Source organism: Aotus nancymaae, unplaced genomic scaffold, assembly GCF_030222135.1.
Source record: "Aotus nancymaae isolate 86718 unplaced genomic scaffold, 86718_ANA_hifiasm-v0.15.2.pri h1tg000020l, whole genome shotgun sequence".
Classification (NCBI taxonomy): domain Eukaryota; kingdom Metazoa; phylum Chordata; class Mammalia; order Primates; family Aotidae; genus Aotus; species Aotus nancymaae.
This window is the reverse complement of record NW_026988432.1, coordinates 43,207,501-43,233,143: the sequence shown is the minus strand read 5'-3', so window position 1 is coordinate 43,233,143 and position 25,643 is coordinate 43,207,501. Positions and strand designations below refer to the sequence as shown.

Sequence of the window (25,643 nt, the reverse complement as noted above, 5' to 3'; positions counted from 1 at the left end):
AAGACACAAGATTTGATTTTGGAGTTCTCAACTATGAGAGGACAAATTATATTTCATTTCCTCTTCATGTATATGTGTGATCATTTCCACAGTATACTGGAGCTTGCCGCTGCTCCTATATATAGATTAATTAAATTTTTCCTCTGTATTAAAGTCTTAAATAGAGAAGTATCCATCCCAATGGCAAATATTTACTCCTAAAAATTTTGTACTTTGATTCCTCTTTAAGTACATTTCTTAAACTCTGCCGAATTTGATTGTTTATCATGTAAGGAAAGAGTCTGCTTTTTTTTGTATATATATTTAATCAATTCTCTCAACCTCATCAATTATTTCTTAATTTATTTGTGACGAATTTTTGTTATTTGTGACTACTACATATAGTACTATTTCAGAGCTTCATATATTTTATCTCGTTAATCTATGTGTTGACTTTTTGCTATTACCAAATTACAATTAAGGATTGTGATCTGTAGCAATATTTGATAGTGAAAATGTTTATTCAATTTTTCCCCAAAATTTCTTTGTTCCTCTTACTTGTTTATTCAGCAGCAGCAACTTTAAAATAATTTTGCCAGGTGACAAAAAAAATTCTCAGAAGTAATTTTAATCTTAATTTTATTAATACTATAAATTAATTTGGAAGGATTTAACATTTTACAATATTCTCTTCCTCTGCAGTAATGTGGCATATTCTTCCTTTTGTTCAAGCATTAACAAATATCTTAGCAAAGCTGCACAACCTTCTTCATAACTGTTCTTTACATTTTCCTCTGATGTATTCTAAATGATATCAAATAAACATTTTCCTTTTGTAGTCTTTAGTTCTTTATTGCTTTTATGCACATAAGTTATTAAGAGTTGAGCCTTTTCCTTGTACCTGTAGAGTTTACTGAGTTCTCTTCTTAATTCTTAGAGTTTTGTAATTTATCGTCATGGTTTCTCTGGCTACATGATCACATCATCTTCGAATTGTGATAATTTATCACCTTTCCAGTAATTATGCTCCTTATTGTTATTTTCTTGGTCTTAGTTCATTGATTAAAACTTAAAACAATACTAAGTAGTAATATGGAGATGTGAATGGGCATTATTCTCCTGCTGCTGATTTTGAGTTTAGTGCAACATTGCCCAATACGTGTTTTGTGGAAGAACAGTTCCACAGATAATCTGTGAAAATGAAATCTGAGGATTTCATAAATTTGGTAAACACTCTTCACTGTATTGACCCTCCTTGAAATCAGCTTTTGCCTCCTCTATCTCCTCAAAACTCTTCATTAAAATATATTTTACTGGAAAGTGATTTTGTACTTGAATTCAGAGGGTTTAAACATTTTTTTGTGGGAGAAGACAGAAAAATGAGCTGATAATGTTCTCAAAGGAAGAGAGAATGAGCTCACAGGGGCAAACCAGGAAGTCCCTGTCATTTGGAGATGATGCAAATGATGTTCTTTTAAACAAACATCCCAGTGGGAATGAGATACCATCTTCCCCATTTTTTAGGAACCTTCAGCCTTTATGAATGATTCTTTCACCCAGTTCCTCACACATGGTTTGTGGCAGAGAACGCATGCAAAGAATATAGGCATCACAGTACATCCCCATAGGTCAACACATTATGGCTAAGATCTGTCTCTCTTTGCAAACCCTACTTTTTTTGTTGTTGTTGTTAATATAGCCTAGTGGAAATTGAGGGGGATCTGGAGTGATGGCTTAAGAATATATTCAATGAATATATAGTGGTACTGTACCAGCGCCTTTTTAGGTTGCCTCTTAGTTACCCAGGGATCTGAGCCTTATCTGACTTCAATTTTTATAGCTTTTTACAACTCTGTTTCTCCTTGCTCTCAACTAAGACTTTTAATAACCATTTCCTAGAAGTAAAAAAAAGAAGTTTGCAGATCATGTTATTAAATGTTTATAAGGAACATTGAAATGTTTATCGTGGATAAGGAAAGAGATTTTGCAAATTAAAATATTCAATTAAAATTAAAATATTAAGTCCACGTTTATTGGAAGAATAAAGCATACAGATCCTTCAACAGCTCTAGGAGAAACTGCAGGGTTTTTGTAATTGGGGAGCTTTGCAAATAATCATCAGTCGATGGCAAGGACTGGAACAAATGATCTTTCGAAATAGATTCCAACTCTAGGATTATGTTTGTCAGTGAAATGATGAGTGTAAACCACATCCAATAATAATCCTTGTTATTTTGCTGACAATTAATTAATGCTTTTCAAAGAGTGACAAGTACTATAATGGTTATGTGACATAAGAAAATGGCATCAAAGAATGATGACGCCATAGTGAGATTATTGCTCTTTTAGTGTGGTTCATAGACAAAAAGGCAGCTATAAAAATAACTTCATCAGTGATTAAAAGGACAAATGCCAATTGGTTTACTGTAAGTGATGGGTATAATTTTTTCTACAGATAAACCTCAGGAGTATACTTGGAACTAAACTGATTTATTTATTTGTGTTATTTTGTCTTATTTTAAAACGGTTTTAAGGTCGTTTACAAAGATCCATAGAGCATAACATGCGAAGCAAAGGGAAACTAAGAAATTAAATAAAATGAATTCAGGATAGTGTGGTTTAGTACCCAAGGCATGACATAAAGTGCTTTCTGGGGACCAATACAAAAAAAGAAAAATCATTAGGTACACAATTAATAGGATCCATAATTTATATTAAAAAAACAGTTCCTATGGGATGCAAAATTATATCTGATACTGTAAGCTGATGCCCATACATGCTGATAGAGGGGCACTTTTCATTGTAAGGAATAAAGTATTAGAATGATATCATTAAACATAGTAAAAAAAATTCATAGGACTATACCAGTGTATGGTATTTTTAACTAACATATGTCCACATTCAAATATTGATCTCTTTTTGTGCAGTGCAGCTACCTTGTAACAACATATTCCTGATTCTCTTCTCTCAATCTTATGACACTCTTAATATTTATTTCATCTATCCATATGTTGTGATCAATCACCTCATGCATTGTTACTGTTGTGTTTTAAACAGTTATCGTTTGATCAACTAAAAAAATTAAAATATTTGACTTTCATGTATCTCTTCTCCAGTGCTCATCCTTTATTTAACTAGATCTAAGTTTCTGACCTATGCCAATTTCCTCCTGCTTGAAGAATTTCTTTTAACGTTTCTTAAAGGGCCAATCCACTGACAATGATTTCTCTCAGTTTTTGTTTTTGTTTTTCTATCTGACACAGTTTTTATTTATCCTTCAATTTTGAAGGATAGTTTTGCTATACATAGAATTATATGCTTGGTTTTTTTAATTTCAAAACTTTTAATATTTTACTTCCGCTCTTCTTGCTTGCATTGTTCTGACAAGTTTGCTATAATTTATTATTCTTGCCTCTTATAGATAAGGTTGTATTTTTCTCCTCTGTCTTATTTCAAGATTTTGTCTTTATCATTTTTTTGTTTTTTTTACATTTTTAATATATATGCTTATCTGTAGCTTTTTAAAAATATATATATTTAGCTCTTTGATAAATCTGTTGTTGTTTTTTTTTATATGCTTGTATCAAGCTACATGTATCTGTGGTTTGGCTTCTATCATAAATTTTGGAAAGTCTCAAGTCATTATTAATACAAAAGTTTTTCTGCTTCATGTTATTTTTCCTCTCATTCTGATACTCCAATTATATGTATGCTATACCTTTTTAAAACTGGTCCATATTTCCTAAATTTTTTTTAGAAAATATTGCTTTTTCTCCTTGTATTTCAGTTTTGGAAAATTCTCTTTTCTGTCCAATCTTCAAGTTCACTGTTTTTTTCCTCATCTATATCCAATCTACTGATAAGCCCATCAAAGTCTTTTCCATTTCTCTTACAGTTTTTTAGCATCTAGCATTAAATTTTATGCTTTTGTAAAGTTTCTGTTTACATTATACATTTAATCTTTCATATTGTTTTCTTTATCTAGTAGAGCTCTTAACATATTGATCACAGTTATTTTAAACTCCCTGATAGTTTGAACTATCAGACTGATTTGTTCTCTGTCTGAGTTTTGTTCTGAGACTCGTTTTTCTCTTCAGATTGTGTTTTTTCTTGATGTTTTCCATGTCTTACAGTTTTTTTGTTGAAAGCCAGACATGTTTAGTTGGGTAGTAGGAACTGTCTTAGTACATTTGAATTGCTATAACAAAAATGACATAGACTGGGTGGCTTAAAAAACAAAAGTTTACTTCTCACATTTCTGGAGGTTGGAAAATAAGAGATCAAAGCGCCTGCATTCCTGATGAGGGCCATCTTCTTGGTTTGCAGACAGGCATCTTCTTGCCATATCCTCACATGGTGGAGTGTGAGATTTTCTCACTCATGTCTCTTTTTATAAGGGCACAAATCTTCTTTACGAGGACTGCATCCTCATGACCTAATTACCTCCCAAATGCCCCGCCTCCAAATACGATCACATTGAGGTTTAGGGCTTCAACATATTAATTATGGAGGGACACAAACATTCAGTCCATAGCAGGAACTCAAGGCAATAGGCTTTTAGTGTGACGATGTATTTGTATTTGTCTGGAAGTTGGGCTGTGTTTAAATGTTTGTTGTAGCTGTGGATATCAGAAGCTTAAAACTCCTCTAGTATCTTTGCTTTATTTTTCCCTTGATTTGAGGTTTCTTAAGTTCTCTTCCTTTGAATAACAATCTATGTGTTGTTTGTTTAGCTGCATTTTACTGTCGTACTGAAACCCGATTGGTATCAAAGTTACGTGGGGGAAGAGAATGTTCTTTAATGTTAAGAGTAAATCTTAGTCTTTAAGTGGGCCTTTGTCTCTGGGCTGTAATCTTCACAAAGGTTTCTCCAGCGGTATAGTACCCCCTCAACTCTTTAGTTGAGAGAGGAAGGATGGGGATGTGGAATGGCAAGGATGTCCTTTCTCTAGCTGGGATAAGTCTCTGGTAAAGATTTTTCTCCTAAAGAAGAAGCTGTTGTTATGAAGAACTCTTTGCTTATTTCACAATGGTTACCTTCCTTTTCTTCCTGCTTAAGACATGAGGGGATCTTGCATGGATATTCACCATGATAGCTGAGCGGGCCTGCTGGAGATAAAATAGTTGAGGGTGGGCCCTCTCCTGAGTGTAACCCCTAGGATTTCTCACTGGTTTAGTCGTCCACAGGTAGCCTTCAGAAAATTGTTGAAATTCCCATTTAAGCATTTCTACCAGTTTAGGTGAATGGCTTCTGCTCCAGATAAGCAAGTCTTAGTGATGTCTTGTTTTTACCTCTCTCTTCAGGTTACTGGGTAGATGTTTTCCTTGAGTTCTTTGACGTGTTCAAGGAAAGTAATTGATTTCAGTTTGTCCAGCTTTTTCTTATACATATGGAAGAGATGACTTCTAAACTCTTTATATATTGAGGCTGAAACTGGAAGTCCCTGGCCTTGAATTTTATTTGTTTGGGTTTTTAAAATTATTTTAAAACATTGTAACTGACAAAAGTTGCATATATTCAAGATGTACAACATGATGAATTGATATATGTATACACTATGTAATGATTACCACAGTCAAATTAACCCATTCATTACCACCCATAGTTACCACTGTGTGAGTATGGGTGTGTGTATCTGGCTATGTGTGTGGTGAAGTCTCTTAAAATCTGTTCTCTTATCACATTTCAAGTGAACAACACTGTATTATTAACTGTTTTTCCTATAAGTTTCACTTTTTAAATTAATTCTTGCTTTATCTCACTGGCCTTAAGTGGGCATTCCTTCTCTTTGATCACAGAGTCCAGGCATGGAAATAAGACAGCTGGTATCCTTCCTTAATGGAGACTACTGGAACTTTGAAACAAGTTTTCAGAAGACTTGAGCATAGCACAGGGAAGTGGTTATCACAGAGAGAAGACTGTGATTTACAGGATACAGATTATTTGATTAGAGCTTGGGGTTACCCAAGATGACCTCTTTGTCCAGCTTCCAATCTGCTTCTCCGTGGTAAACATCATATTTCCCTCTAACCTCCTGGATCCCAGGAGGTCATTAAATGTGTGTGTGTGAGAGAGACAGAGAGAGAAAGAGAGAGAGAGAGAGAGAGAGAGAGAGAGAGATTGAGTCTTTTCTCATGATGGTTTCCTTCAATGAGCATTCATCCTCTTACCTTGTCTTTTCACAAGATCTTAAGAGGCTGGCCCTCCCCAGAAGATAACAGTACATCTTAAAGGAGCAGAAAATAGGAAGGAATACATTTTTATGCTTGTTGGATAGTAGATACCCAGTAAGCATTTGCTTAATCAATGAATAAATGACTCTAAGTCCAGAATTGGAAGCAGAGGAAAATAGACTCAAAGCAAGAAATGAATTGGCTTTGAATAGTTTCTAATGATATGCTTTTAGAATACACAAGAAAAAACTGGAGAAAAAGAAAAAAAAGGCTAAGGAAATGGTTGAATGTTTGTTACCATTCAACCTTTCCTGAAAAAAGGAATGCAGATACTTTGGGACATTTGGAATTGAGGTTTAAACTAAAGCTGTTGTTTTAACAATCGTAGTGGCCTAACTAATATGTTTGCATCCAGCACCACCACCCTACATAGACTTTTTGGCCTCCTCCAATTTGTCCTCCATTGCTCACTTTGGGTGAATTTTCCAAAATATAAATTTGATCATGCAATTTTTCTGCTGAAAATCTGTAAATTTCTACTACTTAAAATTGTCCACATGTATTTATTTGGCATTCAAATCCAATTTATTATTTTGCCCTAAATATTTTTTGTTGTTTTGCTACATCACTAATCATTCTTCCTCAGATGATTTATCCTTCAATAACAATTCTTAACACTGTCAACCTAAACCATGAATTGTCTGTAGCGACAGTGCCTGTTTTGCTTACTGAACTTCTTACAGCTCTTAAAACTCAGTTTATTTCCTATGTAAAGACTTTCTCAAAGAGTCCCACACTTCCGAAGTTGCAATTGTACTGTGCCATAACTATTTTATTATTTAACATTTTGTAGTATAAAAATCAATTTGTAAATTTTTAGCTAGGTGCAGTGGCTCATGCCTGTAATCTCAACACTTTGGGAGGCCGAAGTGGGCGAATCACTTGAGGTCAGTAGTTCAAGACCAGTCTGGCCAATGTGGTGAAACCCCATCTCTACTAAAAATACAAAAAATTAGCCTCGTGTGGTGGTGGCATGCACCTGTAGTCCCAGCTCCTTGGAAGGCTGAGGCTGGAGAATCACTTGAACCCAGAAGGTGGAGGTTGCAATGAGCCGAGATTGCACCATTGTACACCAGCCTGGGCCACAGAGCAAGACTCTGTCTCAAATAAATAAATAAATAAACATAAAAAGAAATAAACAAATAAGTAAATAAAAATGAATTTATAAATTTTTATTGCTTCTAATGGTTTCCTCAATTACACAATACAAATAAAACCTGATACACTGAGTGTGAGGATGAAGTGAATCAATCTTTAGATGAGCGTTGAATACAAAAGTACACACAACAATATGGTCATGACCACCACGAGGATCATCATGATGTAGAGATGAGGACTTGAGGGTATTGTTCTATCCATAAATAGTAGAGACACTTGAGGTTGGAAAGGGGAATTCAGCAGAGAGGAGACAAAATTTAGTGAAGTTAGGGAGATTAAAACACACTGTTGATAGTATAGGGAAGGAGGAATTAAAAAAAAAAACAGGCACATCTCGTTAAAACTTTTAAGTATTTTGTTAGTAATTCTGTGATGTAACTTCCCCTTATCCCCATATTCCAAACGAGATTGCCAAATATGCACTAGAATTAACTCTCTGGTTTTAGAGATTTCCTTCTGGGTTGAGAGAAGAGGTACTGAGCTCTGCTTCAGTGTGGTGCGGGGCACAAATACCACTTACAAGTGGGGATTGCTGACTCTACGTTGCAGACTTGCCTCTTCTTCTAACAGTGAGTTCTGCCAGGCGTGTCTTCCTTTCTCTGCTTATAGCACTTATCAATACAGCTTTCACCACTGAAGAGGGAAAAATAATGAGGATGATAAATAAAAATAAAATTATAAGCCCCAAGACCAACTTTACAGACACCCCACCACCACCCACCCCCTCCCCGCTGACCCAGCCCTTGGCCAAAGAGAACAAACAAAAACCTTAAAACTGAGTTTATGGGCATGACAGAATGGGAGGTCAGACACATCTTATCATCTCTCCTCACTCACTAACTGACATTAGGTTTTCTTCCCTAAAAGCTAAACAGAAACCAGCCCTTTTCAAGAGATTCCACTGTGGATGTCAACCAATCGCTTGAGTATTGCCCTTCTTTTTGCAGTTTTGGCACAATAACCAACCAGCCTTTCTTCCTAAAAAGAGACCACCAACGAAGCAGTAGTTCTCACCAGTCTTCAGAGGATGCACATGAAAACTTGCCTCTCTTCTGCTTGACTGTTTGACATCCAAGGGCCCAATACTCTACGCTTGGATCATGTGAACTCAGCCATTTCTTGAACATTGGACCCACAGAGAGACATGAACTCAGTTGCACGTTTGCATGTTTCTCCATTCATAAATATTCATGACCCCTTCTATAGATTATTGAATATGTATATTTGGCCAACTCATTCAGCATAAATCCCTGTCTTAGTTGACTGAGCCTCAGTGTATCTCTTTCTGGCTTCTGGCCAAAGGCTACATTTCCCAGACCGTGAGAAAGGCCACCCCTGGGGCTGCAACATTTTATGAGAATTAAAGCTCTCCTTTTCAAATGTATGAACCTTATCATTTTTCAGTTAACAAGGAATGTTAGTGTTTGTCTCTGAACTCCCAAAGGTGAAGCCACTGGCATCCCAAGACTTGATTTTTCTTTCCACTCCTAAACACGTTTCTTACGCTGTGGGTATTCCTGACTGGTATCCTGAGCCACATTCGGTTTGCTGATAGTCAACAGGGATAACAAGAGCTTTTTTGCTTGCTTTCTCTATTAGTAATCCCATTGCCATCCCCACTCAATGTCTTCAATAAAACAGCCTTGTTCTCCCAATTTCTGATGCCTCTTTTTTTTTTTTACAACCTTTATCAACTTACTTTTTCTGTCTCAGGTACTTTCCCTTTGAAACTTGGGACACTTCCTTAAGGCTGATCTAAGAAAATAAAAGTAATGCTTTCTGTTATGCAACCCAAACATTCCCTCTCCTGCAATTAAGTACTGGGGGCAGAGGCCTTGATGAGTTATCTGTGTTTATCTGGAGAAGGCACTCCCCAGGAGGTAAAGCAGGTCCTTGTTCATCATTTGTGTTTTCGAACTTAAGTCCTGGAGTTATCTATCTATTTAAACAACTTTTATCCACATTTCTCCCAAGAGGCTTCTAAGAGTCTCCAGCAAACCAGATCAACCTGTTTTGATGAACCTGCACTCTGTACTGATTTCCCTCTTGCATCTTTTTACCAGAATTCGGCTTTCCAGAAGGGAATTTTGATTTCAGATTATTCCCAGCACAGTGCCAGTAAAGTATAGTTGCTCTCTACTCCATTCCTTATCCATGTGAGTCTCAGCGAGCATGGAAACCTATTAACATATTTGACATGTTAAGAAGTATCTCTTTATATGCATATATTAAATGGTTAACACCTATATGTCATCAAAGAAGTCTAATATGAAGATGATTTTTTTTACATTCTGGATTTTCACACACATGGAAGATGTTTTATTCTAAGATGTGCTTTCTGAAATTGATGTGACCTAATTTAGGAGTATTTTACAAAGCAGAAAATTAAGTAATCTGGTCTGAAATAATTGATCAAAGAGGCCAAGTTCAGTTCAGTCCACCTAAAAAATAATTTGAATCTTGTTCATTTCCTTAAAATAGTTCATCAGCTTTTATTAACAAAAATGATATGAAACAGAGCAATTAAATAAGTGAATTGAGGAAGAGAGAGAAAGAAGAAACAGGTGTCTGGAATCAGTTACAGCAAAAGAATTGACATTTAGCTCTGAGCCTTCTGTCAACAGGATCAGACACAGAAACAAATTTGGGTTGCAGCTGACATCTCTCAAAGGTTTTTCTAAGTGCCAGGTCTGGATCTAAGAGACTTTTAACATATGAACTTCTTTTACTTTCGCAATTGCCCTGTGAGGCAGGTACTATTGACACCCACATTTTACAGATAAGAAAACTAAGACAAAGGGAAGTAAAATAACTAGCCCAAGGTAACATGGTACAAGAGAGAGTTGGACTCTGAATTCAGGCAACGTGACTAGAGTTTATGCTATTAACCATAATGGTTCTTCTTACTATCTACTAAGAGTCCACCAATAGATAAAAGCTTTTCTTTGCCCTGATTCTAAGATAACCTTACTTGGTAGAGCCTTAGATTGGGTAATGTAATGGAAACATGGAAATCAAAAATATGATGCTGGTTTTCCAAAAGATACATTCTTCACATGTAACTTCTTTTGTTACTCTCTTAAAGTTAGAAGACAGCATTATAGTTTAGAGGTATAGACACTTTGTTTCGTGATACCGAAACTTAGCACAGGGTCAGAATTTAAAGGTACTGGAAGACATCTCAGTTAACCTGTCTTTTACATGGTCTTGCTCATATTAGATGTTTTAAGCGAGATTTTCGAAGCCCCTGCTTGCACTGTATAGTTGGCTTATTTAGCTAATGCTTTAACAGATGTGGTGCATATTGTTGATTAAAGAAAGAAGTTATGTACTGGTAGAAGTCAAGATGCTGATTTATAGGACAGTGTTCTTATCTATGTAAGCACAGGGTAATGGGGTAGGGATAGCTTGCTTTATCTTGACATACACTTGAGGTTTGGTAGGATGAGTAGTGAAACTGGAAGGGACATATGAGGCCAGAAAAATACATTAAGGTCAGGTGTAACTAATCAGTCTTCTCTATAAAAGAAACTTAGTATCTTATACAATATGCCTTTTTGAAATCAGGGACTTTATATGTTTTATTATATTTATCACATTATACATGGCATTTACTGTATGAATTAAAAGTTAAAAAGACTGCACTAAATATGACAATACAAGTAAATATGAATATATGCTAATTCAGAAGTTTAATTTTTAGAAGTTTAACTTAGATAGCCTTTCCAATTATATGGTTCAAGAGAATGCCAGATGGTGAGAACTGAGGTGGATTGTTAATTATTAAACAAATCATACTTTAAAAATACTTCTACAGAAATAAAAGATTAGTTTTGTTTTCAAAACATGTCCTGTATATAGGTTTGCTTTTCTCCTTATTTTACTGGTATCTTATACTACACTTGCTTTACTATTTATTTACTTTGGAAGTAGAAAGGAATGTGGGGCAGAGAAGAGCAGTTGCAACATGTAACTTACTCCAGCAAAAAGAAAAATTTCGTTTCTTGGTAAAAAAGCTTCAGTGCTATTTTGCTAGTCCCGGTTTGTCATTACTCTCTCTTCCAGTAGGGGGCAGGATGTAGCAATCTGTGAACTCACACTTCCAAGGGGTTAAATGAGGAGCAGTATCATGTTCATTGCGAGTTACCATTTAAGTAATTAAAAAGCTGCGCTTTTTTCTCCTGGTGTATATGATCCTGGTTTATTCCACTAAATCCCCTAAAGAGATATTGTGATAATTTTTCAAAATACTGCATTGCAACAAATCAACATCTACCCCAGTTCTCCTCTGGAGTGTTTCCAAGGATTTCAAAAAAGAATTTTCCATCCTTGGCAAATCAGCAAGACAAATTTTGCTATATATTACAGTCTCTATTCAGATGTTGTATTTTAAGACACGGAGACAATATAAACGTTTATTATTAACTAAGGGGATCCACACAGCAAATGTTTGCTGAACAGTGACACTTGTGCCTGGCACGCTCCCAGCTCTTGGGCTACAGATACAAATGGAAGAAAAACTCTGCCTGCAAGGATACTGCATTCTATTGAGAGGAGAAAGACAATCCAAACAGAAATGGTCAGATAAATAAAGTAATTTCAAGCCCTTATAATTACTGGAATAAAAATGAAATAGGGTACACAGTGATGGGGTAGCCAGATTATCAGGAAAGAATCTTTGGGGCCTGAGAGTCAGTTCCCCAAATTGCATATGGGCTGCTTTCCCATAGCACATTTTTTAGTGTCATGTTTTGGCACTGAGAACAACTTTTCCCATTAAAAGTATAAAATGGTGATTATATCCCTAGCACAGCTCATAAAAGACTTGCATTCAGAAGACATAAACAAAACAAAGTGGTGTTTGAATTCTGGATGTCTGCTTTAAACAGATCCCTTGACCTGTCTAACTCTCCTCCCCTGCAATAGCATGGTCGTAACAACTGGGAAGGTTATTGAGAACATTAAAGGTAACATATAAGGGAGTCAAGTAAAGTGCCTGGCATACAGTAGTGATAGAGTGCTATCATCTATAATATAATCCTCTAGACAAACATTTTCTGTAAAAGACCACATAGTAAATATTTTTGGTTTTGTGGGTAATACTGTCTTTCTTGTATCTACTCACTCAATTCTACTGTTATAGCATGAAAACAACCATAAGCCACATGTAATGAATGAGCATGGTTGTGATCCAATAAAACTTTATTTACAATAATGGGAAGCAGGCTAGATTTGGTCCACTGGCCTTAATTTGATAACCTTCATTCTGGAATACATGTATAGTTTGACTATATTGATAAAAGCATAAGTAATTGCAGTATATTATAATGGAATTCAAATACCAAATGTAGCAATAATTGTGTGATAAAAAGCACTTACTGATCTTTTTCAGTACGCCAAAAATATGTCTCTCCTCAGTCCAAGAGATAGCAACACTCCCAACCACCCAGTATTTTCTGTTATAAACCAGAAGAGATTTACTGCCTGGGCCATCCTTTCCTCACAGGGGAGCTGCTACGGGATAGGGTGGGGTCTCTAGGGAGAGAGAGGAGTGATTTATTTGTGAGAGAAGTAGAAGCCAGGGATCTAAGAGCTTCTCCACAAAATAACTTTCTAGGAACATATCTCAATCCTGGGCTCTCAGGCTGTCACTTTATTTTCCCTCAAACATGTCCTTATTGGCCCATCTCTTCCCTTTTTCTGGTCCCGGTTAGAACTTCACAAGCAATCCAGTTGCCTCAGCATCACCTGGGAGAGCTTAGCTTATTAAGATGAGAGATTGCTGCGCCCTAACTACACTATCATGCCCATCCCCCATCCCCGCCTACCTCCTTTCTGATTTCAGATACAGCTGTGATGGCCCTCAGGTGTCTAGATTTTAACATATATCACCCTAGTTCCTCCAGCTGACACTGATAAATACTACTCCGGGGTAAAGAATTGTTTGGCATCAGGGGATGTGGATTGGCATAAAGTGAGGGCTCCTTCCAGAGGCAGAGGTTGCAGTGAGCCAAGATCGCACCACTGCACTCCAGCTGGGTGACAGAGCGAGACTCCATCTCAAAAAAAAAAAAAAAAAGAAATAAAAGAAAGCCAAGGCTCCTTCTCCTGAAGGGCAAACAAGAATTACCTGCCTTCACCAGGTAATTCTGTCACCACAGACACCTCTCATTGCCTGAACTAGTCACCTGGGCACCCAGAGAAGCACACTGGGGAAGTGAGGGTGACAGGAGAGGATGAGGACAAAGAGAACTGGAAGCCACAGAAAAAGCCTGTGGCCTGGAGAGCTGTCTTACCTTAATTCGGCATTGAGGCTTTACCCAGTCCACAGTATCTGGCACAGTGCTAGGCGCTATCTATTCTTTGTGGCTGAAGAAGTGGGGATGTTTTATGCAAGTCATGAGAGAAAGCTTAACTATTTTCACAATTAAGATATGTTTCTATTGCACACTAGACTCACCTTCCCCACACAAAAAAGGAAATAAATTAAAATATTAGTCAAAATTAATCCAGCTGACACTTTGTGAGAAATACTGCTTTAGGATAAATAATTGTTTAGTATCAGAGAGAGAGAGAATGGCATTAAAATGGCATAATTTTAGAATTCAAGAATAAATGAGATTTGGCGTGTGTACTTGTGTTCCTATTGAGCTTGTTTTATTTTCTGATCATAAGTTGATGCTGTAGGTAAATCTTAGGATTTTTCACTGGTATGCAATAAATGGTTAGAGGCAAGATAGCCTGGCAGCTAAGTTTCTGCTCCTTTTTAGTTGAACGATATTGGAAAAGCTAATTTTGTCTTCCTGTGCTTTAGGTTTCTCCTCTGTAATATGAAAATAATGCTACCTCCCTCATAAACATGATAAAGGAGTAGAAAGTTCTACCCTCTAAAACACAGTAGACACACATGACACTCAAGGAATGCTAGCTACTTTTTAGTTGAATGATCTTATAAATCAATAAGTAAACCAATCAGTGTCTGAGACAGGTCTTAATCAATTTAGAAGTTTCTTTTGCAAAGGTTGAAGATACGCCTGGGAAAAAGAGATACAAGTTACAGTAGGATCTGTGGCCTGTGCTCCAAAGAGGGTTTTGAGGACTTCAATATTTAAAGGGGAAAAAGCAGGCAGGAGGAGAAAGAGAAAAATGCATCTATCATAGCTCAGTAAATCTGCATTTTACATATGACAAAGTAAACATAGAGTAGAGGACGAAGTCAAATGTGCATCTGTCTTGGAGAGGGATGAAGGATGATTTCTAGTCTTGTCTTTTCCCCATACCTGTGAAGATAAGGTGCAAATTTACACTGCCAGTGTGAGGGAGGCTACCTGGGGAGATAAGTGTCCTTCTGTCTTGTGCACTGTGCGTAGGAACAAAAGGAGGACAGAATTTCGCTTGGCTCCATTTTGAAGCTTAACGTTTCCTTTTAGCTTAGTGAGTTCAGGGTCCCGAAACGAGATTTGATTTACCTTTCACACTATTATGGATCAGGGTATCAGACTCTGACCCGGCACTCCTCTCTGGTAATGCAGAAAATGTAGTAAATCTTCATTATCTCAACTTTTTCAGTTAAAACAGTGAAAAGAGGTAAGTTTTAATTGTCCTTTGTGGGAGCTTCTTATAGAAATATGGAACGCATTGGATGTGTATTTGAAGAGTAACCAAATCATGGCCTCTATACCTGGACGGCAAGAACTCAGATCACATCTCCACCACTTACTAGTGTGCCACGTTGGACAAGTGGCTATGCTGTAGGTGCCTCAGTCTTCTCATGGACAAAAATAATGAGAAAAAAACCCACATGGGATTTAAATGTGAATGAAAATTTTATTATGATACAGTTTTTTTTTCAAATGTCCCTTTATCCAATTGTTAAATGACCATGTTCAAAATAGAGTGAGCAGATTGAAAATTAGATCTGGTGCAAGTTTTTTTTTTTTTTATTGCAGTTAAGGTTTTGGGGTACATGTGAAGAACATGCAAGATTGTTGCATAGGTACACACACGGCAGTGTGATTTGCTGCCTTCTTCCCCATCACCTATATCTGGCATTTCTCCCCGTGCTATCTCTCCCCAACTCCCCACCCTCAGCTGTCCCTCCCCTATTTCCCCCCGACAGACCCTAGTGTGTGAAACCTATGGCTCTGTTGTTTTTAGTGTACCTGGAGTCCCAATAGGGACCTCATGTAAGCAACCTTTGAAGCATCTATGAATGTTCCTCTGCTGCCTAAGAGTTCAAAAAGTAGGGCTCGAATGCCTTTTCCCATGAAATACTGGAATAAGCTCATATGTCTTTAGCCTTCATTTGGTTACACTGGCCAGGGGAGATAATTGTTCTTATTTTCTAAAATTAAACAACATAGCTGAGAACTTCAAGTGGAAATGCAAAAAGAAGTAGCACTCTGGAATCTATTTATTCAGTGTGTACAGCAAAACCTTCTGCTTTTCTATTTACTGCTTTTATATTTGAGAAAGAGCTTACTCTCATTTTACACATGGACAAACAGATCTAGTTCAGTGGCTGTTGGCATAGGGCCTGGTGCCAAAATACTCACTGGTGACTTACAGATCCTTCATAAACACAGATTTCTTGTCTATCTAATCTCTCACTTCTGACTCCAGAGAAGCATGGGGTTCTGCAGGTTAGAGGCATTTAATACATTCTGGTTGAATGTCTTTCCCAAAGAATTCTTATTACAAAAAAGACAAAAAAAAAAAAATCACAAACACAAACTCAAAACAAGAAACTACTGGTGAAGGAGGAGGGAAAACCAAAAGATATCTAAGTTTAAGTCTCTGACATTATAAATGTGTCAAAACGTGGGTATTAGAAATTAGTAGAAAAACATAGATGCTTGTGACATATGAAAGAAATAACTCTTAGAAATGCAATGTGAAATAATGGGGCCCAGATGGAGAAAACACAGTCCTTCCCTGTCCTCACAACAGGTCTCCTGAAGTAGGAAATTAATTAGGACTTGCCAGTTTCTGTGTTCTCTGGCAAGAAAAGAAGGGCTAAAGAGTAAAGGCAGGAAGAAGGTAATATCCAGGGCAAGTTTTCTACAAAAATAAACAGGGATCTCAGCTGGGACACCCCACTTCCTGTCTCATCCTCTTTCTTCTCTCCTCTACTGTGACCCACCTCCCCACCACTCGTCAACAACACAGGGGCCAGAATTCAAGCGCTCAGCTTGTCTTATTGTATTTTCTCTTCTGACAGGGATGGTAACAGGCAAAGCTACTGACAGGAAAGGTTAAAGGATTGGGAGAAATACATATTTGGGTCTTATTGCCTCTATAAAAAGCAAAGTTTCTAAGAGTCTACCCAGAGACTGGGGAATTTGGGAATCTGAAGGCTAATTCCCCATCCCCAAATACAGATCACAAACAGTTCTGCTCAAGTGGAGTGAGTTCTGAAACTGGACTGACAGTGAAATGACAGAAGAATATCAGAGACTACTGCCACAAGCTCAATGCCAGCAACACCTCCCAAGCCTCTGCTCTCTGTGCATAGAACTCAAATACCTAACCCTTCAGCTGCTGACCTGAAGAGAAAAGGTGTACATTTCAGATACGTGGAAAGAGATGTCAAGGAGAGTTTAATCATACCACATTAGGACAAATAATAAAAAGAGCATGTCCCTTAAATATAAACAAAAGTTAAGGAAACAACATGGCACCTTTATAGGAAGAAGGGAAGGCAGAAGGGGAGAAAAGTTTACAAAAATTGAAAAAAAAAAGAAACTATACTTAAAGTATCTTCCAAAAAAACACTTTTTTCTTCAATAAATGCTGTGCTTGCTAAAATAAACCATGAGAGCAGGGAAACACGTTTTCACCTCATTTGACAACCCTAAATTACAATGATGTCACCTATGGCAAATCTTTAATTACAAGGATTCTTTCTTAAAGCGTTCCTAAAAACAGAGCAGTCTGCTGTGGCACACATTTTCTGTCCACTACAGCAGTGCAGGGTAAATGCCTTCTACACTATGCCAGCCCAAGAGAATGTGGGGCTCCTCAGAAGACTGGGATAAAAAGACCATCAGAGTCTCTTTAGTGGTATAGAAGGACTAGTTTGGCAATGAAGTTGCCACCTCATGATATGGTATTCATGTTGGGTTTTAGTTTAGTTTAGTTTTACAGGTAAAATGACAATTCCTCATGGGTAGTGTTTTCTTTGGAAGATGGGAAAATGTGACACATTGCACCACTCATGCTGTGTGCATGCCATACAGACAGCAAAGTAGTGCCGGACCTTAGATCAGCAGGAATTCTATGGCGTGCCTGTGCCACTCCTAAAGCAATTATTCTCTTTTTCTTCATTAGTATTCAGCCTGGTTGCAGATATTGCCAACACCAAAGGTCAAATTCAAATTTCTATATATAATCTTAGAATTTAATAGGAAGTTGTACTCGTGACTGGTGCTTCCAATGTCATGTTGATACAGGATTTTTCTGACAGAATTTTTCCCCTGCCAGACTTAATTGGTGTATCCTCCTTCCCAAAATCACTTACAGGCTGAGAAACTTTCCTCTCTATATATATACTTATGAGCAGACTGGATTGGGTTCGCTTTTGTTGAGCCCTCAGGTGGTCACACTAATATGCGGCATTTTCTGACTTTTTCTGGCTCCCACCTTACAATGCTTATAGCAAAAAGACCCTTCCTTTCTTGTGAGTATGCTGCTCATGCAATCATATTTGTTTTCTCTTTTAGGAGTTTCACTTTTAGTGACAGAAGGAGGGTCTTATGATGCAGATATTACTTCATCTTACTCCAGAAGTTTCTGCTCAGATTCATCATGCAATATTCAACAAAGAGACCAGCCCACATTTACCACTCCACTATTTAAGATATGTCAGTACGTCTTCATCCGCTACAGGACATATCTGGCCCCTTTATTATTTTCTAGGCATCTCTTATCCATAAACTCTACCCTCCAGCAACACTAAACTTCTTGAGTGACTATGCACTTGTTATTCCATGCCTCCTCTGTTCCTCCCATTTTGTTGGCTCTGCAAGGATGCATCATTGACACGTTTCTTTTTTCTTCTATCCTCTCAAAAGATTCTGAACATTTGGCTAGGTATTCCCTAATGATCCAGTCTTTATAACCAGCTACAACCTCCCTTCATCTTTCTGCCCCAAAACAGGGTCTGTGCCCTCCCCTGACCTCTCTGGCCAGTCCTATCATTGCATGTTGTATGGTCACACTTTATCCTTTTGTATTATACCAACTGTACTTCTGTCCCTTGCTTCCATTAGATGTCGACTCTTTGAAGCAGGAGTTGTAATTTTTCTGTATTAGAGCACAATGCTCAGCATATAGTAGGGAAAGAATACACAATGATTAAATGAATGAAAATTAAAGGGCACTAAGAGGTTTACTTACTCTGTGAATTTGGCTTATAGCAGACCTTTGAATCCTTCCACCAGCAAAGGAAATAAGAATAAATAATATATTGTGGAATCTCTGTCCACTATATTATCACCATGATGGAGTGCCTTAAATAAGTAGAAGACATTTCTTATGGGCAGCCATATCAAAGCCACTCCCCAATAAACAGAGACTATTAGAAGTAAAAATTTTCAAGGGAAAAAACTGATACCAATCCCACACTTTCAGTAACAGCATTTGGTCTGTGTGGTCTATGCTTTACTGTAATTTTTTCTTTCATAGCATTAAAAGTGTCCTGAAAATTAACTTTAATTTCTCTTCTTTCAGCCAATAGCCTTGAATGGGGGCGGGGGGAACACAGTAAATGAGAGGAAATTCAATTTTAAATATGGAAATAAAAAGGGTTTTAGCAAAGAAATCAAGGGAGAGCTTTAATTTTTAAACTCAGTTGAACATCCTAAATTCAATAGATATGTTATTGCCAAACACTCTCTTTTAAAAGAAATGTCATCTAATTACATCTAACATTAAATATATCTTTTAATTGTTCAGAGTAAATAAAATGCCACTGGTAATTACCATGAGAAGTTTTATGAATGTGGTTGGATTGCTTTCCGAATTTAATTAAGCTTTGGATTCTCATGTACTCTTCTCTCCTAATGAGCTGGAGCGTTCTCAAGCATATTTCAGGGAATCTCTTGGGCAGAAACACCTTCTAAGAAATCAGTGTGGAGCAAAGGGTCCAGAAGTATTTCTGTTTTATTTCCCTTGAAAGATTTAACTGCACTTTTATCATATTTGTTTATTACATTTAATTTGAATGAGAGACATTCAAGAAAAATACCATTAAAATAATTTCCAAAGATAACACCCTTTATACAAAAGAAGAATTATAGATGCAGCAGCTAACAATTATTCGTAAATGTTTTTGCTGCTGAGTTAAGATGTTTTCTACAAGTGATTGGGAAAATGCAACTGGGTACAGAGTGATTTTTAAAATAAAAAACAAGAAATTAAATTAAGTACAGCAGTGAGCAGAATAATGGCTCCCCAGAGATAGTCACATCTGATTATAAGAATATGTTTTGCTACACGTCAAATTATGGAATTAAGTTTGCAGATGGATTAAGATTGCTAATTAACAAAGTTTAGCATAAGGACAGTATCTTTTATTACTCAGGTGGGTCCAGTATACTTACAAGGATCCTTATATGTTTTGGAAGAGGAAGAAAAAAGCAGAGTTACAGAGAGATTTGAACATGTTATGTTACTGGCTTTGAAGATGGGGGAAGGAGCCCCCAGTCAAGGAATATAGACAGCTTCCAGAAATTGGAGTAGGTAAGAAAATGGATTCTCCCCTAGAGCCTTCACAGAGGAGCAGAGGCATGCCAATACATTGATTTTAGACCAGTGAAACGCCCACCCTATGGGACTGTAATACATTTGTGTTGTTTGGGGTTTTGAAGCAGCAATCAAAAACTATTACAAGTACACTCCTACAATGTAACAGTACACAATCATTAAAGTAACTTAAGAAGAATGTCTGATGATTTGGAAAATATTTATGGTATATAATTAGGTTATGATAAAATTCCACATATGGTAAAAAACAAACAGAAAAAAATATGTATATACATTTTCAGATAAAATTTGAAAGGTGCACTATAAAATGTTTCTCACGGTTCTCTATAGATGCTGACATTTATTTCTGCCTTTATTTTTATTTTTTATCTTTCTTATACTTCCCAAGTTTATTTTGTAATCAGAAAAAATTAAACATTGAACATGATTGATGTTAAAACTGGAGGTAGGTTACTTTATCAATAGCATTATACATCCTTTCAGAAACCTTTTTAAGAAAGAAGACCAGCTATAACTAATACAGTAAGCTTCTGTAGGTTAATTAGTGTTCAATTTGCTTCACTAAATTTCTGTATCCCAAACATACTTCAAAAGATATGATAAAGTCTACCTACTTTACTTTGGAATTTTTTTCTATGAACTACATCTTAAAACGTGGGCCACATAAAATTAGAAAATATTTTTGCTATCGAAAGTTTAATCTTTGAATGATATTTGTGTTTTCTGCTCTCAGGATTAATGACAACAGCAGGATAGCACCTGTATACTGTCTGGGGCAAAAACCCCAACTGAATGAATTTCTCTTTATGGGTTCAACTGGATAACCCCTTTTACTTTTCCTTACAGAATTCAATACTGGTACCCATTGATAAAAAGTACTGCCTTTCCCTTTCATGCTTTAATGTACTTGATTTTCATTAGTCGTGGGTTTTATGGTGGCTTTTAATGTTTGTAAATTAAAGGAAATTAAATCTTCTATAGCAGAATATTTAGTCAAATAATTTGACAAGTCACATGCATTTTAAATCAATAACTATGTTTATCTGTACATATAAAACTCTAAAATTTAGTATAAAAGCTTGTTTCTAAGATGTAGTGTAAAATTTAATGATTTAGTAACTGCGAAGGAGCAGGTAACAGTGACCGACAGGGTGGGCTCTGTCATCAGGTGTGTCTGAGTTCAAAGGGTGGCTTTGGCTCTCACTGACTTTGTGCTCTTGATTACTCATTTCCTCTTTTGGAGAAGACTTTGTAAAATGGAGAGAGACTATACTCATCTCAGGTTATTGTGAGAAGTTAAAAGCTAAATGCATTTCCTTGTGTAAATAATCATTAAATAATGGATATTATATCTTAAAATCCTTCTTACTAAGTATTGTTATTTGTACTATACAATTTAAGATTCAGTGACTGTTGGTGCTTATATGTGCTATGGTTATTTCAAGGCATTTTTTATAAGTATGATAAAGTAATGCATATGTGACAAGAAACTGGTGTTGTATGGAAAGCTGACTGGCAGAAATGACAGAAGCTTCCACTCGGTCTCTGTGTTTATGATAGTTTCCTAATTTTTTGTCACCTCATTTGAATGAGAGTATCAACCCTCCACTCCGTTTCTCCAAAATGCTTTATAAAGAAATGTGATCTCTTTATTCTGCTGTGACATAGGGTAAAAAAGACCAGGCTATTTTTCAGATACAAGTAAAGAAAAATGGACTTCATTTTGACCTTGGTACTCTCCCAGAAATGATGGGAGTCCCAATATACTCATTTTTTTGAAGAAATACACAGAATGCAGAAGATTTGGGGTATTTTGTCCTTGGAGAGTGGGTGTGGGAGTTATGATTGAAGATGAAAAAATAAAAACAAGAGCACCTTTTTGGAACTTACCTTCGCTGCTCCATTTGCTTAATAACCAATTAAGAATTTTTGACGCACATGCTAAATTCAAGTCTGAGCATTAATTTGCAAAATAGAAACCCTGTCCAAGCCTTTAAATACTAGTACAGCAAAAGCCAAAGTATAAAACATGCACTTAAAATAAGCATATGCTTCATCCAAGACGTTAAATCAGGAAGAACTAAAAAAAACCCAGGTTACTCCTGAACAAAAAAACAAGTAATAAAATATTCAAAAATATTCTCTAATCAGATTTGAATAATCAAATGAAATGGTCTTGGTTTGCTAATTTCCTTACCCCTTCTTAGAATAAATTCTTTATTAGACTGAATGTCGAGACCCTAGGGGATCTTAGGATATTCTTGGGAAACAAGTTTGAGGCCGGGCACAGTGCCTCACACCTGTAATCCCAGCACTTTGGGAGGCCTAGGCAGGCAGATCATGAGGTCAGGGGATTGAGACCATCTTGGCTTACATGGTGAAACCCTGACTCTACTAAAAATACAAAAAAATTAGCCAGACATGATGGGAGGTGACTGTAGTCCCAGGTACTCAGAAGGCTGAGGCAGGAGAATCGCTTGAACCGGGAGGCGGAGGTTGCTTGCAGTGAGCTGAGATTGAACCACTGCACTCCAACCTGGGTGATAGAGCAAGACTCTGTCTCAAAAACAAAAAAAAGAAAGAAAAAAAGTGTTAAATGTAGGTAGAAAATTGCACTTTTGATTTTAAAAGCAAATGGCTAAAAATTAAGCATTATACCCTTCAGAAAGTTTATAAGGTTTGACAATCATTGTTTTAACACAGAAATCTGTTTATTAAACCAAACGAAACAGAGAAAATTATACCAGCCCTCAATTTTTGAATTTTCATTTAAATAAGCAAACTCTAAATCCACATCTTAAAAGATGTTTATGCATCTATGTATTTCCAAAATACTCAGATTTCAATATTTTCACATTATATTCACCAACAGTATCACAAAAGTTTTTTTTTGTTTGTTTTGTTTTTTGTTTACATAACTGTAAGGAACAGTAATTCTAGAAACACTAGAAGAAAAAAGCATAGCAATGTCCACAGTTACAAGAAAAAGTGCACATTACTCGGTCACAATCACAGTCATTACTTGAAAAACTGTATGTAACAAGTAGATAAGAAATATCACCAATGTCTCAAACTCATTGTCAAAAACTGAATGACATAAATTTTACATGAAATAAGGCAAATTCAGGAATGCACAAAGAATTTGTAATCCAACCAAAGCTAAACAACAGAAAAAAGTTGTACAAGAAGCATGAACTAAAGTACTTCTCCCTAAATATTTTAAAAATAAGCTTGCCTCAGTGCACAAAGAAAACACCACTCATGTGTGTCCCACACTATAAAGTAAGAAAGAAGGGCAAAGTATGGGGAATAGAAGGGCACAGTTCATTGTAAGTTGCAGCTGCATCGAGAGTTCTTTACATTATTTTTTAGCTAGAACTGAAAATTATACAAATCATGTTAGGAGATGTAATGGTCTTTTTGGAAACTATTTCTGAAAGAGAGAAATGTAAAGAAAACTACACACAAGAGTGCAAATTTTCAGATTGTCACTTGCAACCTCTTAACATTCAGTCATCTACATCCAGTTGCTGCCAGAGGGATGCCTGGAGACAGCAGTGGCAATCAGGAACGAGCAGCTCTAAGTAACCAAGGTGTGATTTTTTTTTTCAGTAATATGTCTTTTTTTAATATTTAAAAAAATTCTGGGATGAAAACTGCTATAGTAAAGTTTCAGTGTTGAGTGGGGTTTTTGAGATCAACATGAGTGCAGAAATGCAGGCTTCTCTTGGAAGTACCTCCTGATGTGACGATTTAAAGAACGTAGGCAAGGGTTTTTCCAGCATCAAGTGTTATTTTTGTAGAAAGAATTTGGAAAGAGGAGAAGGCAAAGGGATGTGGAAAAGGTACTTACAGTAGTTTCTCAAAACAGTTTTCTTTTAGGACCTATGAAAAAGTTACCAAAGTAAAAATGACAATTTTGAATGAAAAACAAGTTTTCTTTTTATAAAAATTACACATTTTTTTTAAAATACAAGATCCCTTTCATTGTTGTTATATCCTGTAGCAACAAGAAATTTGGCTTTTTTTGTTTTGTTTTGTTTTTTGCCAGGTACTTCAGCTTTCAGTTCAATGAGTCAGTAGCAAATTCCACTAATATTTCAGTTGGATCTTGAACTATTGTTTTATACCACAAGCTTCTTCTGTTTTATCCTTGAATTAAGGATAGATAGCCTTTTATGCCCCTGATATTTATGCTGACACACTACGACAAAAAGCAATAGGCTGGATATATTAAAGTATCTCAAGTGCTTCAGAGGTCAGAGTTCCTTTGAAGCACCTTAACATATCACTTTATGGATCAAGGACAATGTGGCATAATGGAAGTATTTCTCTTAAAAGACTGTGCAGTAAGATCAGAAGTATCTCTGTTGGGAAATCAAAATGTCATTAGTGGAAACTGCAAATTTAGACCTCAGTGAATATGGTTGTCGTCTGATTCAGTTCTGTTGTAAAATAAGATTTTCCAGTTCATCTGCAGATCGCAATAAAAATGCAGCAGATTCTCGGTATCCTGCAACAAGCTGTCTCACAGCATTGATTTCAGTTGGACTCAGCTGGGGTCTGGAGTTAGAGCTGCTGGAGGATCCTGAGCTAGTCGCCAACTGCCTCTTCATGCTGAGATCAGTGGGTCCTAGAAAGAAAATCATCACAAAATTAGACACAAATATTATTTGTTGTAGCATCTTGGATGTGAGCACTCAATAAATTATAGTTGAACGAATTCATGAATTATTCCATGAGATGTTCGTAATCTCCTTAATCAAATACATCTGCTTTCAGAAAGATTAAAGAGCAATGTAATCGTAACCAAGTGGCTTCTCTTTGGACTTCTCTCAGATGCCCGAATCAGCCTCTGGAAATCACATCTTACTGTGGAGAGATGGTGAAAAATTGCTTGGAACATGTGTTTTTGGAAAATTTAAATTTAAATCTGTCTTCCGTATGTTGTGTAAGCTTCTCATAGTAGCATAAAATGATGGAAATCACAAACATTTTTCATTTGTTACATTCATTAATAGGTATCTTAGACCCCATCAATTTGCAATTTAAAACAACCGTGATGCTAATGACTTTAGAGTACAAACTAGTCAGCTCAGCAAAAAGGAAACTAAGGACTAGGGACTTCAGGAATATGTTTAGAGTTTGACAACTTTTGAGAGGCACAACAAGGACTTGACTTAGGTATTTTTTTTTTTCTTTTCAGGCAGATGTTGTTTACCATGTTGATTAATATTAAAAGTGTTGACATATTACATTGGAATTTGCTTTAGAAGTGCAATATGTAAGTGATTACTGCAAACAATATCACAGATAACCTAGACATTTGGGATACTGACTTAAGTGTTGTGAATGTCGTCTCTGTATTTATTTACACAAAACACTTTCATGTGCTGAAACCTTTTTTCTTACATATTTAAGCCATCTGGTGGGTATGCTTTTTGATAACATTTTGTAAATTTTTTACTTTAAAATTATTTATAAAGTTATTTAAAATATTTCATTTA

General features: G+C 36.3%; 1 protein-coding gene across 9 annotated transcripts in view; it reads right to left on the bottom strand.

The window, feature by feature from the left end:
- Positions 1–22,828: 22,828 nt before the first annotated feature.
- The window catches only part of NOL4 (nucleolar protein 4), a 371,463-nt gene continuing 368,648 nt past the window's right edge, over positions 22,829–25,643 (bottom strand). For all 9 annotated transcript variants that reach the window (XM_012447283.2, XM_064379303.1, XM_012447284.2 and 6 more), the window contains one exon: positions 22,829–24,769. In XM_012447283.2, the coding sequence (XP_012302706.1) occupies positions 24,576–24,769 (194 nt within the window). In that variant the 3' untranslated portion in view covers positions 22,829–24,575. The remainder of the gene's footprint in view (positions 24,770–25,643) is intronic.